Source organism: Hypoxylon trugodes, assembly GCF_022578975.1.
Source record: "Hypoxylon trugodes strain CBS 135444 unplaced genomic scaffold F4822scaffold_1, whole genome shotgun sequence".
Classification (NCBI taxonomy): domain Eukaryota; kingdom Fungi; phylum Ascomycota; class Sordariomycetes; order Xylariales; family Hypoxylaceae; genus Hypoxylon; species Hypoxylon trugodes.
Window position 1 is genome coordinate 3,585,027 of NW_026250016.1, and position 16,341 is coordinate 3,601,367.

Consider the following 16,341-nt stretch of genomic DNA (forward strand, 5'->3'; position numbering starts at 1 on the left):
AGAAAGCTGCGTAGCTTCTCATTGGTGGTGACCCTGGACCCATCTAGATAATTACATAATCAAAGCTCCTAGCCCTTTGACTGGTGGAGGGGCGTATCGTAAAAGACCCACATGCGAAGTTCCGACTACCGATGGCCAAAGAAAAAAAAGTTCCAGACGCTCATGTTAACGGATTGAATCAACCTTCAACTCCTACAAATTCAATTCACAAAATACCATACCGCTACGAATCGCCAGTATGCCGTCTACACACAAGAAAGACAAGCCGTGGGATACCGACGATATAGGTTCGTACTCATATGCCAATGGTTTTGAATCAATCTAACGAAATTTATGATCTAGATAAATGGAAGGTAGAACCATTCAAGCCCTCAGATAATGCTGGTGGTACATTCGCAGAAGAGTCTTCATTCGCAGTGTGAGTCCCTGTGCGGCTGAGGAGTAAAGATGCGTAATAGCTAATCGCAATATAACATCTAGTCTTTTCCCTAAATACCGAGAACTTTACTTGAAGGAAGCCTGGCCTGGTGTCACCAAGGCGCTACAACAACATGGCATCGCATGCACTCTAGATCTTGTCGAAGGTATGAAACTACTATCATTATCGCTTCGCTACGTCACTAATTGATTACAGGATGTATGACTGTCAAAACGACGAGAAAAACATTTGACCCCGCCGCGATTCTTAAAGCCCGCGACCTTATCAAGTTGCTAGCGCGTAGCGTCCCTGCGCCGCAAGCCTTACGAATCCTCCAAGACGATATGGCATGCGATATCATCAAGATAAGAAACTTAGTACGAAATAAGGAGAAGTTCGTGAAGCGACGGCAAAGAATACTTGGTCCAGGAGGTCAGACTCTAAAGGCTCTAGAGCTACTTACACAGACATACATCCTCGTCCAAGGAAATACCGTCAGCGCACTCGGTCCATACAAAGGCCTCAAGGAAGTCCGTAGAGTGGTCACAGACTGCATGGCCAACGTACATCCAATATATCAAATCAAGGAACTCATGATTAAGCGCGAGCTAGCGCAAGACCCGAACCTTGCAAACGAAAACTGGGAAAGATTCTTACCGAACTACAAGAAGAGGAGTCTCAGCAAGAGAATGGTGCCTCACAAGGTTACCGACAAGAGCAAGAAGGTCTACACACCATTCCCACCGCCGCAGGAGAAGAGCAAGGTGGATCTGCAGATCGAGGCTGGCGAGTACCATATCGGCAAGGAAGCAAAAAAGCGAATCGCGCAAGAGGAAAGGATGGAGAAGCAGAAGGTCAAGCAAGAGGAGAAGAAGCGACAACGAGAACAAGACTTCGTAGCACCCGAAGAAAATGGCGCCGAGGGGAAGAAAAGAAAGCGGAAGAGCAAGGGTGGCGAGTAATTAATTCCAGAAAGGGAAATCTTGTACTACATATAACTATCGTCTTCTTCGACCAGAAAAAAATAACGATACCCACGAAATCATCAGAGCATGACACGAGCCTACAATTCTGCGTCATTACGTCACATATTTTACCTAACATCCCCTTGTAACACCAGTGAGAAGAATCATATTGACGAGCAATAATTTTAGCTACGTTCTTTAAGGCAACACGTGGGCGCAATTGTTATATATAGAAGTATAAAAGCTGCAATGTATTCTGGACCTGATGTACCTAGATATGAACCCGGAAGAACGCCTCAAACACCAATATGCTCGGTCATATCATCATTGGTATCACGTCTAGCATAATTATCGACCCTCCGAGGTACTTCCTCAACCGTCTACCACCATAGTATCATCGCCATCAAATGCCGGGCCCGGTTGCTCAACCGGGACTCCGCGCCCACGTCCGGCTAGCAATTCTCTTCGGATCTCCGGTCCGATTTTGTGGTGACCATGTGTTAGAAGTAAGTCCAGTAAAGCTTCTCTCTGGTCCTCGGTAATCTCATTGCGGTATCTCTGCGCAAAGGCTAATAGGCATTGATGCCAAATAACCGGGAGCTTAGCTCGGGTAGCCGCGTGCTCCCCACCAATATCCATAGTATCACCCTCCCTAATAGACGCGGGGTCTACACTTCGGAAGCGTAGGAAGTGGAATACGAGGGAATCGATAACTTGGTACGGGAGCGCATATTTCTTCTCAAGAAGGGTCTTGATGAACACGTTCGTGGCACCTCCACCCTCGGTACCTGCGGAAGCTTCTCGTGCTGCAATTTCGCATAATCCTTTGATAGCCGCGCCGGAGTGGAGGACCGGTACGGATACCCTAGCTAGGACAGCGGAAATGATGGTGGCTTCCCGTAACGTGCAAGTACCACTTTCGACAAGCGGGAAGAGGAATCCCTTGAACCATGATGCGGGCTTGTATAGCGCCTTCTTCAGTGCGTTGAACAGATGTACGTTCAACTTCTTCGTCTCGTGAATATCTTCTCGCACGCGATCGAGTAGGATCATTTCCATGAACCTTCGGACAACGATTGGTTTACTTGATACAAATATCCTTGTCGCCTCGTAACATGCGTTTGGGGTCCATTGGTCGGGTTTTGTGAGTTCGATGATGTCCTCCCAATGGGGAACCGTGGGTAGAATCTTGAAGGGTTTTGGCAGTTTGCCTGACTTGTATCTCGAGAGTATTAAGCCAATCCTATATAATGTTAATATGGGCTGAATAGTGTTTCGCATAAATGGAAAAACATACTTTGTGTACACCTCCACGATCTTCGGCGATAATTCGTAATCGTCATCTACAGGGCCGACCTCCTGTCCTCTGCTCTGCTCAGCTTCGTGTTCCGCAATCCTCGCCAGAATCAAGTCGGCGAGATTGGTGCCTTGCCCTTGACCTTGTTCCTCGCCGGATGCTTGTCCTCCCCAGCCGTGCGTCAATAACGGGTCGTCATCGGTAGGTAGGAATTTGTTGAAAGTGTCTAAGTCCTCGGGTTCGATCTCAATCTCCTCCACGATCTCGTCCTCGTCGCCCCATACATCTTCCTCGTCAAAAGCATCGTTATCCTCTCCATCGTCGCCAAATCTAGATTCGAAACCAAATGCATTGGACTCGGTCGGCGGTCGCGGGGGTGCAACATCGACTTCCTCAGCTAATTCTCGACCAATTCTCAAAATCTTCTTAGAAGCCTTCGAGTCTATGTAATTCTCTTGCTCATCCTCCTCATCACCTCCTTTCGACTTTCTCTTGGGCGCTTTTGTGCGCAGGGGACCTGTCGCTACAAGGTCATCTTCTAGAGGGTTATGTCGCCGCGTCTGGCGAACAGCGGTCGGGGTAGTCGCTTTCGGCATGATGTCTAGGGATTGAGGTTTGGCGATGCACAATTCAAAATATCGACCTCTCAACGTGGGGCGCACATGAATGTTTGAATGATTTTCTTAGAAAATCAAAAATTTTGAGGGGTGGGGCGGAACTGTTCCGCTAAGCGAATTAGTTCCGCGAGGCTTGAGCTGAGTGCAGATTCGCGCATATAGGGTACGTACCTTCTCGAATTTACGGTTGAAGGACAGTGTAAGCAGATTATGAAATCTACATAGATTATGTAGGTACACTTAAAAGCTGGACGGATATGAATATCCACAGATGCCGTCAGAACATTAATTTCTCTTAGAATGCAGTTTGCATGGTTAGTTCCCGACTTGAATAGTTCAGAGAACGAATGACACCCATCTGCAAGTATTGTGTCACATAACTGATGTATCTTTAAGATCTTCCATTACCTACCCCAATTACACCGGTATCAACACCATGAAAATTTTGAATAGAAGCTTCAAAACAGGGGAGCTGTTCACAACATTGAATGTATTAGACACGATCTAATCGATAATCAAAATCTCTGAGGCTATTTTATGGCACCCCCACGCTAAGAACCAAGCAACCTTAATTATGCACTTCATATCTGCATAAGCCTCATTTGTGGCATCTCACTGCACAAATTTACACAAATTTACTAGGAGCAACGTCATTTTTCACAACCCTTCCACCCCTCCAAACTGGCCCATCGCAAAATTCTTAGTGAACAGCAATCTACCCGAACTTCCAACTTATAAACGGACGAGGTTTACATATACACACAATTCAATATGCCTACAGAATTAGAGGAAGTAAGATAAACCCAATACTATATTTTTAAACCCCCCTTGCTAATAGCGCTTTAGTTGGTTGGCTTCATCGTCGACCCCAAGCCGGAAATCCGTGCTCTTGCAACAGAACATCTCGTCCCCTATTCGACTTCTCAACCCAGCCTTTTCAAATCGGATAATCTAACGCCTGTCAAAAATTTGAAACTTTTAGTGAAAGATCACCCGGTATATCACTATTCACTTAGTATTGGGTTATCGTTGTCAAAACTAATGCGATTACAGAAAATCGCTGAGCACGTTATAACCATACTCATCAATCTTGCGGCTGATAAAGAAATCTTAGAAAACCTCGCAACAGATGAGAGATTTCTAGATGAGATTTTAAGGCAAATAATTGTTAGTAGAGACTCGTGACTAGTATCTCAACTCAGATCCTGGTTAATAAGGTGACATCCAACTAATGCATGCGTTAGATCGCAACCGAGCCTAATGCGAATCTCTTGTCCATGCTTCTGGCAAACCTTGCGAAGTGGGACTCTATAAAGAGAATACTAGACAAGAAGCAACCATCATCAAATGAACTTGGATCAAGCGATTTGGTCATAAACCAACTGGTTGACCTATTCGTCAAGGGGGCTGACGGGACTTACAATAGAAACGCCGACTTCGATCATTTAGCGTACCTATTCGCCGATCTAACAAAACATGCCGAAATCCGTCATTATTTTGTGCGGAAGCAAGAATATGACGGGATAATACCCATCACGAAACTAAAGGTCTTTACCGAGTATAAATCAGATGTCAGACGAAAGGGAGTCGCTTCTACTATCAAGAACGTCGCCTTTGATGTACCTTCACATCCCCTGTTCCTATCAGAGGATGACATCAACATCTTGCCCTACGTCCTATTACCAATCATGGGGAACGAGGAGTACGACGAGGACGAGATGATGTCAATGCTTCCGGATCTCCAACTTCTACCGCCCGACAAAGAGCGCGATGCCGATCCGAACATCATCCAGACGCACGTGGAAACACTATTACTTTTATCGAGTACTAGAGAAGGTAGAGATCAGATGCGTAGTGTGAAGGTGTATCCAATCATCCGGGAAACCCACTTGCGTGTTAATAACGAAGGCGTCCAAGACGCTTGCGAGCGGTTAGTCCAAGTCCTAATGCGAGACGAGGCAGAGCCGGACAAGGTAGATCAGATCAAAGCAATCGAGCAGGGCGACAGTCAGGACAACAACGAAGAAGATGATGATGATCAAATTGTCGAAGTGTAATGGAACATAACCTGTGTGTATTCGCACGCATGCTATTGGTCAAACTACCATCCCATTCCTGCTTGAAATCGATAGAACCTAAAGAATCGCTTCAGCCGCTTCGGCGATGCAGATATGAACACCGCAGATCCCTTGGGAGTTAGCCGCCGAGTTAGATATTTCCTCCCTTCCAAACTACCATGTTACGTTGGGATTTTAATATTCATAGCCTCGAGACAATTTGCCTGATATGATTATTTTAAAACCGGGAAGTGTGGCTGAAGGAAGGGATGGCACCATCGACCATACAGAAATGGAAGACTCTGTTGCATCAGCCAAGGCGAATCACACAGTCCTAGTCGCTGTTCCCGATTTCTTGATAGCTGCCAATCTTCTCTTGCAGATGGCCAGCCCGAGTGGATGCGGAAGCTAGCGTCGGGTCTTTGCCACGATCATAATACCAGACTCGATACCGAAATTTTTTTTTCTTAAATCAAAGCGACCTACACCACGTGAAAAGTAGTCAGGGGATCTAGCCACCGGCTTGGCGTAAGAACGGTGGTTCAGGAGAACGCGTCTAGGCCGGAGACTGGCACATTTAGACACAAGGATTTTTTATAATCTCGAAGTTTGAGCGAAATAGAAACCCGTGTTCGAGAATTTACGAAGAATATGACTATTAGATTGTCGTCAAGCCGAGGGAAGTTATCGTACGTCTGTAAAACTAGTGTTCGTGATTGGTCAATAGGATCGGTCTCAGCTGGGAGCAGGCCTTAATGAAAGGCCCAGAACTGGCCCCATTACCTGCCAAAGAAGGATCCAGCTCGATCAAGTTATTGTCGTACGTATAAGCGTACCTGAAGAACGGAACGTTCAGAATATGAGAGCGTGGACGAATACTGACGCGTGATTGGTCAATTTCTAGCTGGCCACTAAACGTGAGGGATAGCTTCTTACTCGTTAGATGTTGCTAAAGGGCGATACTATTTTAACTAACGGCTATGCGATCCACCTGCGATTTGGGGCAAGTTCGGTGACACCCCGGTGTCTGCCAAATTCGTGAACGCTGAGCCGATGCGAATTGAAACGATGGGAAAGGGTCCTGATATATATTATTTCAAATAGGGGCCAAGTCCGAACCACACTCATTACCCGTACCAAGACGCGAACGCATTCAAATAAGCTTCGAAGACGGTAGATATCGTGCCATAATCGAGTCTTGGAATCTTAGTGAAATCTTGTGAAGTCTTATTTGGACTTCTAGATACCTTGGCGACGTTCAGATTCGTTCGTACCAAGAAGAGTCATCCAGGGTCGTCTACATAGGTACAAAAACGTGCTAAAGAGATCCATAGTGGAGGGTACCTACCTAGATATTTTAGATGAGTGGGTGGAATGCGAATCTTCAATCGCAGATTCCTCGAGGATCCCTGTAAGGACGACGTGCATGCGATGGGACCCCACATTACAAGGATATTACTGGGGCCTCGTCGGGGGTCCTAGCCTATTCCCCTTGCCGCTCTCCACTGATTTCCTATTGATTTACGAATCGAGACACTAAAGCTATTTGACCAATCATATGCTTGGAGCCGCAACATGTGCTCTAAGCTACAACTCTAATTCGTCTTCAACGACCGTCAAAAGCTCTTTCTCGTAAAGGACCGTGACAGCCGTGAGGTCCCTAATTAGCCCAAGTAATGCTAGCACCAACCTGCCAGCTATGCCAGCTACGCCTCCTTGGCTCCCTATGCTGAGTACATTCTGAAAGCTTTTTTTTTTTCTTATTTCTCTTTATCAGCCTAGCCTCATTCCACCCCCATTAATTGTGTGAGTAACGGGGGGTCGAGAAATTCATCGGCTTCCGTTCCACTTCGATTTAGCTTCTATGCATTTGGTCCCTTGATATCAAAGAAACGCTTGATCCGTTATGGCCCGGTCCTTTTGATGACGCTAAATGGAGTATGCCTTGAATTCCCTTGGACTCGAAGGTCCATAATCATCTTCCATCTCGATCCAGACGTTTTCCATTGACCGGAGCTACATAATTAGGTGCTCCATAGCTGAGCAATAGTCAGTATCCAATCTTACCAGACTCGTCCGATATCTTCAGACAAGCCTACGCACGCGTCGGATCGCCTTATGTACTACATCATGGAAGTTACGTACCTAGTCGCAAAAAAAAAACGTGCCAACGATAGACATCCGCGGCGCCTCTAGTTGCGTCTTCCCTCCGCAGTAAATGATGTATGATACAAGCAGAAATCAAGGAAGGGTAATCTCGAGTCTGCCTGTCCATCAAAAGAAGATGATGCAAAGAACGGATTAGTTACCGGGTACCACACTCTAATTATTCTGGGCTTTGTTACGCCCAGAACGTATTTGTATACTCTTCGCATAGGCATAGGTATATGCGAAGAAAAAGTGTTACGTAGTAGCTGGGACTACATGTGGACACCGACGTGATAGATTAGTTTTGACCAGTTTATGCTCCCGCGCCGAGATGTTAGGCTTTGATCCATGCGGAAAGCGTTTACCTCATGTTAAACAAGCTACCAATGAGCATGTGAGACCGGAGGGACCGCCCACAGTGGTGGGATTGTACTTGCCTAGGTTTCTTTAGGTTCCCCTAGGTCCCTCTTTCTAAATCGTCGCAGCCCACAGTTTACACTTCTCGCCTGTTGGCGTTGGTTGGACCACTCGGGGGTGTAACCACCCCTGCAACAAAAAAAAGAGAGTTCCCTTAATCATTCATGGGCCTATGGACCTACCCGACCTATCTGCTTACAGTACTCCTCCGTGCTCTGCACATTGTACCACTCCACGTACATGTACCACGGCCAAGGTCCAGCCCAGAAAATAATACCATAGGCGAGCAACCAGGTCCTACAAAAGGGATCGCACGTCCCATTCGACTTCCTATTCAGCTCTTCTGGTTTTTTGTTGTCATCATCAAATCCCTATAGGGTGACAGGCATCCCTTGCTTATTATCTATTGCTTGCCGTACTCCTCGCGCATAGATAAACGGATTGGCAGCCAGCACGTTCCCCCTTCCCGAGATCACTTAATCGCACCGCAGATCCCGCGTCCCTGGGTCCATTCTTCTTACTTTTAACATAAGACAAGGACAAAAGTAAAGAGCACAGACGACGCATCTCACAATACAACATCTGCTGCTATTATTACAATGGCCGACGCCGCGCCAAACACGCCTCCTCAGGCGTTCACACAGAAGACTTCTGGTGGAAACAATGCCTACCACAATTTCCACAATGACTTCTTACACATTCAGGACCCTAACGAGCGCCGTCGTCTCGCCCTCGCCGAGATTGACAAGGCTCCCTTCGGATGGTACCATGTCAGGTAAGTAATTTTACCCAGCACAAATTCGCATCGCGAATATCGTCGCGAGAAACTAACGAGTTGGAAAATGTAGAGCTTGCATTGTTGCAGGTATTGGTTTCTTCACGGATTCGTACGATATCTTCGCTGTCAGTTTGTTAAACACGATGTTGGGAATTGTCTACTACCCCGGCAAGGGCTCGCTACCTAGCTCTTCGGATAACGCTATTAAATTGTCGACTTCCGCCGGTACTGTCGTTGGTCAGTTGGTCTTCGGTTATCTCGCGGATCACGTCGGTCGAAAGCGCATGTACGGTCTAGAGTTGATTATCATCATCTTCGCTACCCTTGGTCAGGCTCTCAGCTCCGGTTCTCCCTCGGTTAACATCATCGGTCTTATCATCTTCTGGCGTGTACTCCTCGGAGTTGGTATTGGTGGTGACTACCCGCTCTCCAGTATCATTACTTCCGAGTTCGCTACTACCAAATGGAGAGGAGCTATGATGGGTGCTGTCTTTGCCATGCAAGGTATTGGTCAGCTTGTCTGCGCTTTCGTCATGTTGTTCGTTACCCTCGGTTTCAAGGAGGCGCTTTCAGCCTCGTCGAAGCCTGCTAACTGCGACGGCTACTGCGCAATTGCGGTCGACAAGATGTGGAGGACTTTGATCGGTTTCGGTGCTGTCCCCGCCTGCATTGCTCTCTACTACCGTTTGACCATTCCCGAGACACCCGTAAGTTGAATATCTGAATATAAGGAATGGCGCATAAACTAATTTGAAACCGTAGCGATACACTTTCGATATTGGCCGTGATGTCGAGAAGGCTGCCGACGACGTTAAGGCGTACATCTCCGGCAAGTCTGAGGGCCACCCCGATGATGTCGCCCGCATCCAAGCCCGTGAAGCCGCTCAGACCCAAATGCAAATCCCCAAGGCCAGCTGGAATGACTTCATCCGCCACTACTCCATCCCCAAGAATGGTCTGCTTCTGTTTGGTACTGCTGGCTCGTGGTTTATGCTCGACGTTGCCTGTAAGTTAAATCCAGAATCTAAGTGGCTTACCAAAACTGACACCGGTTAATAGTTTACGGTCTATCCCTAAACAACGCTATCATCCTCGATGTTATTGGTTACTCCACCAAGAACGCCGCCTCTACGTACGAGGTCTTGTACAACACTGCCATCGGCAACCTTATCATTGTCCTAGCTGGTGCCGTCCCCGGATACTGGGTATCGGTCGCCACGCTTGACACACTTGGTCGTAAGACTATCCAAATGGGTGGTTTCATCATCCTTACCATTCTTTTCATTGTTATGGGCTTTGCCTACTTCCACATTTCCAGCAACGCTCTTTTAGCTATTTACGTCCTTGCTCAATTCTTCTTCAACTTTGGTCCCAACATGACCACTTTCATTGTTCCTGGTGAGGTCTTCCCGACCCGATACAGGTCTACCTCGCACGGTATTTCCGCCGCCTCTGGCAAGATCGGCTCCATCATCGGCCAGGGTGCCATCTCTACCCTGCGAACACGCGGCGCCACTACGGATAACGCGGCTCCTTGGATGGACCACGTCCTCGAGATCTATGCTCTATTCATGTTGCTTGGTTGTGTCACGACATTCTTCATCCCCGAGACCAAGCGCAAGACGTTAGAAGAGCTCTCAGGCGAGGACCAGCCCGCCCCCGCTCCCGTTGCCGAAGGCAGCAACCACAAGACTACCGATTCCCTATAATATATCACCGACTTCACGTGGGTGCGAAAGGAAAATTCATAAATTTGTTGTATGTGGAGAACGTGTGACAAAGTCGCGGGGAACTTGACGGTTAGGTCCGGGACCATTTCCTACCTAAGTCTTAGAGCTACGTATGTATGGTATGTGTATACGTACGTACGGTGTAACGGGAGCTTGCCGCGCAGGCCTTAATCGGAACTCACTGGAACGACCACATTTGCTGATACGAATATCCAGTTTCTTTATGTCTTTGTAACATAAACTCACTCACATAATATATACCCGGTTCAATCGTTGAAACTTTTCCTTCTATTCGATTCATTCTCTTATGCCTTTTTATGTACAAATATAAACTTGAATTATTATCGGTGAATGACATTTGATACTGATTTGGGTAGTATTTCCTGGTTGTAAGTTTGAGGATCATCCTAAATTTGAGGCGATTCTGCGAGATGAGGGATGTGGGTCCTGAGATATGTTGGTGTGTATATGCTACGTGATAGGAAGCTATTAACGTTCGTGTCTCAGTCGCTTAATAGCCGACTGAGCCATGAGATTGTACTTAGATCCATATTGTAATACATCTCGTTCTCGGTTTCATACAAGTACTCGCGATTCGACTCTTGTCTGCCCCACCCCGGTTCATACCCCTGTCACGTTCACCTTCGTCTTATCTAAAATCGAATTAGTCCCACGATAGATATCATTACTCGACTGAGGAATATGCTTACAGAAAGCGACATAGTCTTTAATGTGCTTCGCCTTTTCGAAGGGTTCGGGATAGTACCACGCAGCATTCGCGAATTCCTTGTCTAAGAACATTGCTGTGAGCATTGATTCTAAGTAGCTAACTAGTTGTTATGTCATACGAGATTACACACCTCCGACTTTGATAGTATAGTAGCTTGCATCGCCTTTCCAACCACAGTAAGTGCTCAAATCCGTCTTAGTTAAGAATTCGGACTTGACGGATGACGGCGGGAAATACACATTTCCCTCGACTAACTCGTAGGTATCAGACGCAGCCACTACAGTGCCGTCTATGATTGCTTCGACATGTCCGGATGGCATTTTGTTGTTACCAGAGATCTGAGACTGAAAGCAAACATATAGATGTAAGGTTGGACGACGGTATGCTGACAGGTGACACCATAACGGCGCTGTACAGCATCTAATATAGGTGTTCCATATTGCGGGGTCGTTAGCATCGAAGGGTTCTAGAAGGAGGTTCCGAATTAGTAATTGTATATGACTGTTTGTCTTTAATTCATAATTATCTAATACTAGATGGTACCTATAATAGAAGGATTTATAAGGGTACGGTATGAAACCGTACCGTATGAGATATATTAACACGGTATTATGGTTTCGGCTAGCTGTGGTACCAGTAACGAATTACGGTCAAGAGATTTCCAAAAAGTTACCGACTGTAGCCTCACCCCGCTAGATTTTCTCCCGACGCCCGAGGCAGCTCCACGGGAGGGGCTCCACTGCCTCCAGGTTTTCTCCAACAGCTTTCGGTTTCGTTCGTTGCAGCGTCGTGGACGCTAAACTTAAGTCGTTATACCGCTAGGGGACCCAATGTCGGCATTATTTAATCCTGGAAGAGCCTCAGTGGCCAATTCCTCTTTAGACTTCATTTTTTGTTGAATTGCAATTGTTTCTTTGTATGTTTTGTATATCTTTGTTAACGTTTGGATACGTAGTCACTTCCTCGAGCGACATTGTCACGAGATCTGGTTCCTTGGTTCTAGGTAGTACGTCATTAGAGAGTGTGTTCGCGATGCCGCTCTCCGGGGTTGAAGTTTCTAAGCACGACAGCAAGGAGTCTTGCTGGGTGGTCATTCATGTAAGTCGCTTGGTTTCGAAGCGACTGAGCTTGTACTAACTGTGTTTCAAAGGGGAAAGCTTACGATGTGACGGAATTCCTGCCAGGTTAGTAGCTTCCAATTGATCGTGTGTATGTATCTGGTGTACTAATTGCTATGTAGAACATCCTGGTGGGATGGGAATTATCTTGAAGTATGCGGGTAAAGACGCGACAGAAGAATTCGAACCTATACATCCTCCCGATACCTTAGACAAATACCTAGACAAATCGAAACACCTAGGCCCCGTTGATTTGAAAACTGTTGCGAAGATTAAGGAGCAAGAAGACCCCGAAGAAGCCGGAAGGCAACAGCGGATTGAAAATAAGCCATTGGTGTCACAATGCTATAATTTGATGGATTTTGAGTCGGTCGCAAAGAGTGTTATGAAGAGAGGCGCTTGGGCCTATTATTCGAGTGCCGCGGATGATGAGATAGTACGTTTTTTCTGCGATTTTATGCGATTTTGTGAACTAATTGGGTCAATTAGACATTGCGAGAGAACCACGAAGCTTTTCATAGGATATGGTTTAGGCCAAGGATTTTGGTTGATGTTAAGGATGTTGATTTCACCACCACTATGCTTGGCACCAAGGTTGATCTGCCTTTTTATGTGACCGCGACAGCATTAGGGAAGTTGGGGCATCCTGAGGGTGAGGTTGTATTAACAAAGGCTGCTAAGAAGCACAATGTCATACAAATGATTCCCACGTTAGCATCGTGTTCATTCGATGAGATTGTAGATGCAGCGGAAGGGGATCAGGTCCAATGGTTGCAGCTATATGTTAACTCAGACCGGGCCATTACGGAGCGTATTGTGAGACACGCTGAAAAGCGGGGGTGTAAAGGATTATTTATTACAGTTGATGCGCCACAGTTAGGCAGAAGAGAAAAAGATATGAGAACCAAGTTTACGGATAAGGGTTCCAACGTCCAATCGGGCCAACAGACGGATAATTCACAAGGCGCGGCGCGGGCCATCTCGTCGTTTATCGATACGTCGTTATCTTGGAAAGACATCCCGTGGTTCCAGTCTATCACCAAAATGCCCATCGTCCTGAAGGGTGTTCAGCGTGTTGAGGATGTAGTCAAGGCCATCGAATATGGCGTTCAGGGTGTCGTATTATCTAACCATGGTGGACGACAACTTGACTTCGCGCGGTCTGGTGTGGAAGTTCTGGCTGAGACTATGCCAGTGCTGCGAGAGCTCGGGCTCGAAGGGAAAATTGAGATTTTCGTGGATGGCGGAGTGAGGCGCGCCACCGACATCATTAAGGCGCTATGTCTTGGTGCTACGGGCGTCGGAATTGGTCGCCCGTTCATATATGCGATGTCAGCCTATGGATTGGAAGGCGTGGACCGTGCCATGCAGCTCCTGCGCGACGAGATGGAGATGAATATGCGTTTGATTGGATGTACGCGTATCGACCAGCTAAACCCATCGCTTGTCGATATACAGAACTTGGGCAGCCACGTCACCGGTGTACCCCGAGATTACCTCGGTCGCAAGATCTACGACCCCCTAGTAACTCCGGCTTTCAAGCCTCCTAAGTCGTCGAAGCTATAATAGGAATTAGATGCACGAACAAAGTTGAAGTGGAAAATTATTTTGTTATGTATATCAAGGACGCCTATTTATACCATCTCGATGTTGGATACTAACAATCCTACTAATTATGTCAACATTAAGCGCCTTACCGTCACAATTTTCAATCAGCCCCCAAACACGATCGTCTTTACATCAGACAGGCCCTTGTCTTATCGTAGGTTGATTTGCTACTCGAGTCTGATTGAGGTCGCAGCCGAGAATATGCACAACCCCCCCTTTCCATTTTTGATACAGCCATCTTTTATTGTAGTAGTCGGCTTTATTGTAATTATGAATTTGCTCGTTTCGCATCCTCTTCCCCCGTTCTTCTCTCCTTGGTCCTCTCGTCGTGCGTGTACACTCGTTCGTCTTTATTTCATAGACAGTAGAGGAGATGGACGACATCCACCCAGACATCGACTTTTTTCTCCGTAAAGTTACTAGCAAATCCTCAAAATGCCAGGTACTCGAGATTCAAGATTCCAATAACGATGGAGAACCCTTAGAAAAAACAATACTTCTGAGTGAAGTAGAGAGCTTTCTTCGAAAAGATCCAGGTGAACCGACCTTAAAACTCGTTCAGGTTCACGTTGCGTTCTGGAAAAAACCTCAAAAGGTCCGATCTGAGCAATTCACTTGGCTCGTAGATGTAGCCGCTGAGCAAGGTATCGAGCCATATCTGATTGCGTCGATAGCGCAACTCACGACGCAATTTAAGGCGGTAAGCTGTGGTCATAAAGGGAGGGAAGCACTTAGTATATACTTAATTCAATGTTTCACCCTTGGCATACTTGGTAAGGCAGACCCAACGACGCAACTCGATTATGAGAATTTGGCTGAAATCCTAGGAGTGTCTTATAAACCGGCAACTAGATGTACGACGTGTCTCTGTTTTATGAGAGACCCCGCTGATTTGGAAGAATTATATCCGTGCATAATAAAGTCCTTGAAGCAAAACAGGAGACTTTTCCAGAATTGTCGCTTCATGCCACTCTCACTTCTAAGAGCTATGATCAACGAATGTAGTATTGCAATGGACGGGGCGTTCAGCGGGAAAGTTGGCATTGTTAACGAGTCCAATGCTAAGAATTGGGAGGACGCCCGAAGTTATCTCCGCGTCGCCCAGAGATCGATTCTACTGGCCGGAGAAATCGCCGATTGCTTACGGAAGGACCTTGCCACGAATGCGGAGCAAGTGAAGTCCGATACGGTATACAGGGGTGCCACTGTTGACCATGCGGCCATAATGGAGATGTTTGGTGTGCTCGAGCCAGGTATAAGCTCCATGAAGCTAAGTATTGAATGGGAGCTGCAAAGAAGCGACGACCAACTGGCTCGGGTAAGGCACATGCCTCTAGTCCCCTTACATTTCCCAGTCAATAATATCACTAGCTAATTTCTTCTTTCAGATTGGGCGAGGTTTGATGCGTAGGGACACGCAGCTTAGTATAGAGCTTGCGAAATCAAGCAAACAGCTGACGGAGCGCAGCATCGAGCTAGCAAGGGCAGCTAAAGCAGACAGCAACTCGATGAAAGTCATCACGGTGATTACGATGGTATTCTTACCGGGAACTTTTTTCGCGACGCTTTTCGCGGTGCCGTCTCTAGACTGGAGAAACACGGATCATGTTATAGGGGGAAACTTTTGGGTATACTGGGCTTTCACCGCACCCTCCACCGTGATAATTATTATATTGTGGCTTGCCTTCACTCAAAGCAAAGAAATGAGGGATGTTGTACATATGGTCAAGAGACATTGGCGCATCGACTCACGTGAGTTTAGGAGGCGCTGGTCTGGAATGGGGTCGGAAACTGGTGCCGATAGTGATTCTAAGGACAAGGAACTAAAAAATAAAGATCCAAAGAGCGATGAATCTGCCAATGGGAGGCCAGGGAACGAGAGCGTTAATAACGAGAGGTTCGGGGTTAGGATGGTTGGTGATGGGGGACTTGTGGGTAGGAGATCCGAGGATACGCGAGCGTTTGGAAAAGGATCTACGAATGTGCAAAACTGGCCTGCCAACTTACGTGGGTTGAAGGGATATTTATTTGAAAGGGACTCGGCAACTAAAGCAGACGAGGTTATACATCTTCAGGAGCAAGGGGAAGCTTCCGGTCAGACAAGTGGTGTATAAATGGGCCGCAGATATCAGGGCTTCCTTTTTTTCCCCTTTATGAATCGTTGTTCTTCTACGTTACAACTAGACGACTAAGCCCAAGGAAGGTATGCAGAGACTGACTAGAGTTTATGGTAACAGTAATAATATATATCTTCTATGTTATGTTGGTGTGTTAGGTGAACCAGAGGAGGCTGTATATATGTACCTAGAAATATAAGGTATATGCACCTAAATCTAGGTGCATATTATAGGGGATAGCTAAGATTTTTAGCGTACTACCTTATCTATCACGTGGCTTTTCAGGTGCCCATGACATGATTATCCCGCCGCATCGAGTCAAAAGTTTCTACGTCAACTTA

The 16,341-nt window shown here is 46.6% G+C and overlaps 7 protein-coding genes across 7 annotated transcripts; 5 read left to right on the forward strand and 2 right to left on the reverse strand.

Moving 5' to 3' along the window:
* Window positions 1-238: 238 nt before the first annotated feature.
* Window positions 239-1,380, forward strand: F4822DRAFT_435842 (eukaryotic type KH-domain (KH-domain type I); the record flags this gene model as incomplete). Its single annotated transcript, XM_051462245.1, has 4 exons — window positions 239-287; window positions 343-418; window positions 481-584; window positions 635-1,380. 4 exons carry the CDS (start codon window positions 239-241, stop codon window positions 1,378-1,380), a joined length of 975 nt encoding a protein of 324 aa, XP_051319859.1.
* Window positions 1,381-1,755: 375 nt separating this feature from the next.
* On the reverse strand, window positions 1,756-3,276 carry F4822DRAFT_424554 (Bystin-domain-containing protein; the record flags this gene model as incomplete). The annotated part of the gene is made up of 2 exons (XM_051460171.1): window positions 1,756-2,626; window positions 2,681-3,276. The coding sequence occupies 2 exons, from the start codon at window positions 3,274-3,276 to the stop codon at window positions 1,756-1,758; spliced, it is 1,467 nt and encodes a 488-aa protein (XP_051319860.1).
* Window positions 3,277-3,602: 326 nt separating this feature from the next.
* F4822DRAFT_36308 (DUF383-domain-containing protein) lies at window positions 3,603-5,469 on the forward strand. The gene is made up of 4 exons (XM_051456142.1): window positions 3,603-4,089; window positions 4,144-4,293; window positions 4,351-4,464; window positions 4,542-5,469. Exons 1-4 carry the CDS (start codon window positions 4,069-4,071, stop codon window positions 5,352-5,354), a joined length of 1,098 nt encoding a protein of 365 aa, XP_051319861.1. The 5' UTR covers window positions 3,603-4,068; the 3' UTR covers window positions 5,355-5,469.
* Window positions 5,470-8,407: 2,938 nt separating this feature from the next.
* On the forward strand, window positions 8,408-10,506 carry F4822DRAFT_36312 (phosphate permease). Its single transcript, XM_051456143.1, has 4 exons — window positions 8,408-8,694; window positions 8,768-9,404; window positions 9,460-9,703; window positions 9,757-10,506. Exons 1-4 carry the CDS (start codon window positions 8,519-8,521, stop codon window positions 10,404-10,406), a joined length of 1,707 nt encoding a protein of 568 aa, XP_051319862.1. The 5' UTR covers window positions 8,408-8,518; the 3' UTR covers window positions 10,407-10,506.
* A 542-nt stretch (window positions 10,507-11,048) lies between these two features.
* On the reverse strand, window positions 11,049-11,477 carry F4822DRAFT_424557 (DUF427-domain-containing protein; the record flags this gene model as incomplete). The annotated part of the gene is made up of 3 exons (XM_051460172.1): window positions 11,049-11,080; window positions 11,138-11,218; window positions 11,288-11,477. The coding sequence occupies 3 exons, from the start codon at window positions 11,475-11,477 to the stop codon at window positions 11,049-11,051; spliced, it is 303 nt and encodes a 100-aa protein (XP_051319863.1).
* Window positions 11,478-12,189: 712 nt separating this feature from the next.
* On the forward strand, window positions 12,190-13,841 carry F4822DRAFT_435846 (FMN-dependent dehydrogenase-domain-containing protein; the record flags this gene model as incomplete). Its single annotated transcript, XM_051462246.1, has 4 exons — window positions 12,190-12,255; window positions 12,308-12,341; window positions 12,398-12,711; window positions 12,765-13,841. The coding sequence occupies 4 exons, from the start codon at window positions 12,190-12,192 to the stop codon at window positions 13,839-13,841; spliced, it is 1,491 nt and encodes a 496-aa protein (XP_051319864.1).
* An 87-nt stretch (window positions 13,842-13,928) lies between these two features.
* F4822DRAFT_439854 (uncharacterized protein) lies at window positions 13,929-15,997 on the forward strand (the record flags this gene model as incomplete). The annotated part of the gene is made up of 2 exons (XM_051462674.1): window positions 13,929-15,201; window positions 15,272-15,997. The coding sequence occupies exons 1-2, from the start codon at window positions 14,257-14,259 to the stop codon at window positions 15,995-15,997; spliced, it is 1,671 nt and encodes a 556-aa protein (XP_051319865.1). The 5' UTR covers window positions 13,929-14,256.
* Between the last annotated feature and the right edge of the window lie 344 nt (window positions 15,998-16,341).

Coding starts and splice junctions, on each gene's coding strand:
- F4822DRAFT_36308 (XM_051456142.1), top strand. CDS start 4,069: ATGCCTACAGAATTAGAGGAA. Junction 4,090..4,143: donor TGCCTACAGAATTAGAGGAA/GTAAGATAAACC, acceptor ATAGCGCTTTAG/TTGGTTGGCTTCATCGTCGA. Junction 4,294..4,350: donor TTTTAGTGAAAGATCACCCG/GTATATCACTAT, acceptor ATGCGATTACAG/AAAATCGCTGAGCACGTTAT.
- F4822DRAFT_36312 (XM_051456143.1), top strand. CDS start 8,519: ATGGCCGACGCCGCGCCAAACACGCCTCCTCAGGCGTTCACACAGAAG. Junction 9,405..9,459: donor TGACCATTCCCGAGACACCC/GTAAGTTGAATA, acceptor TTGAAACCGTAG/CGATACACTTTCGATATTGG. Junction 9,704..9,756: donor GTTTATGCTCGACGTTGCCT/GTAAGTTAAATC, acceptor ACCGGTTAATAG/TTTACGGTCTATCCCTAAAC.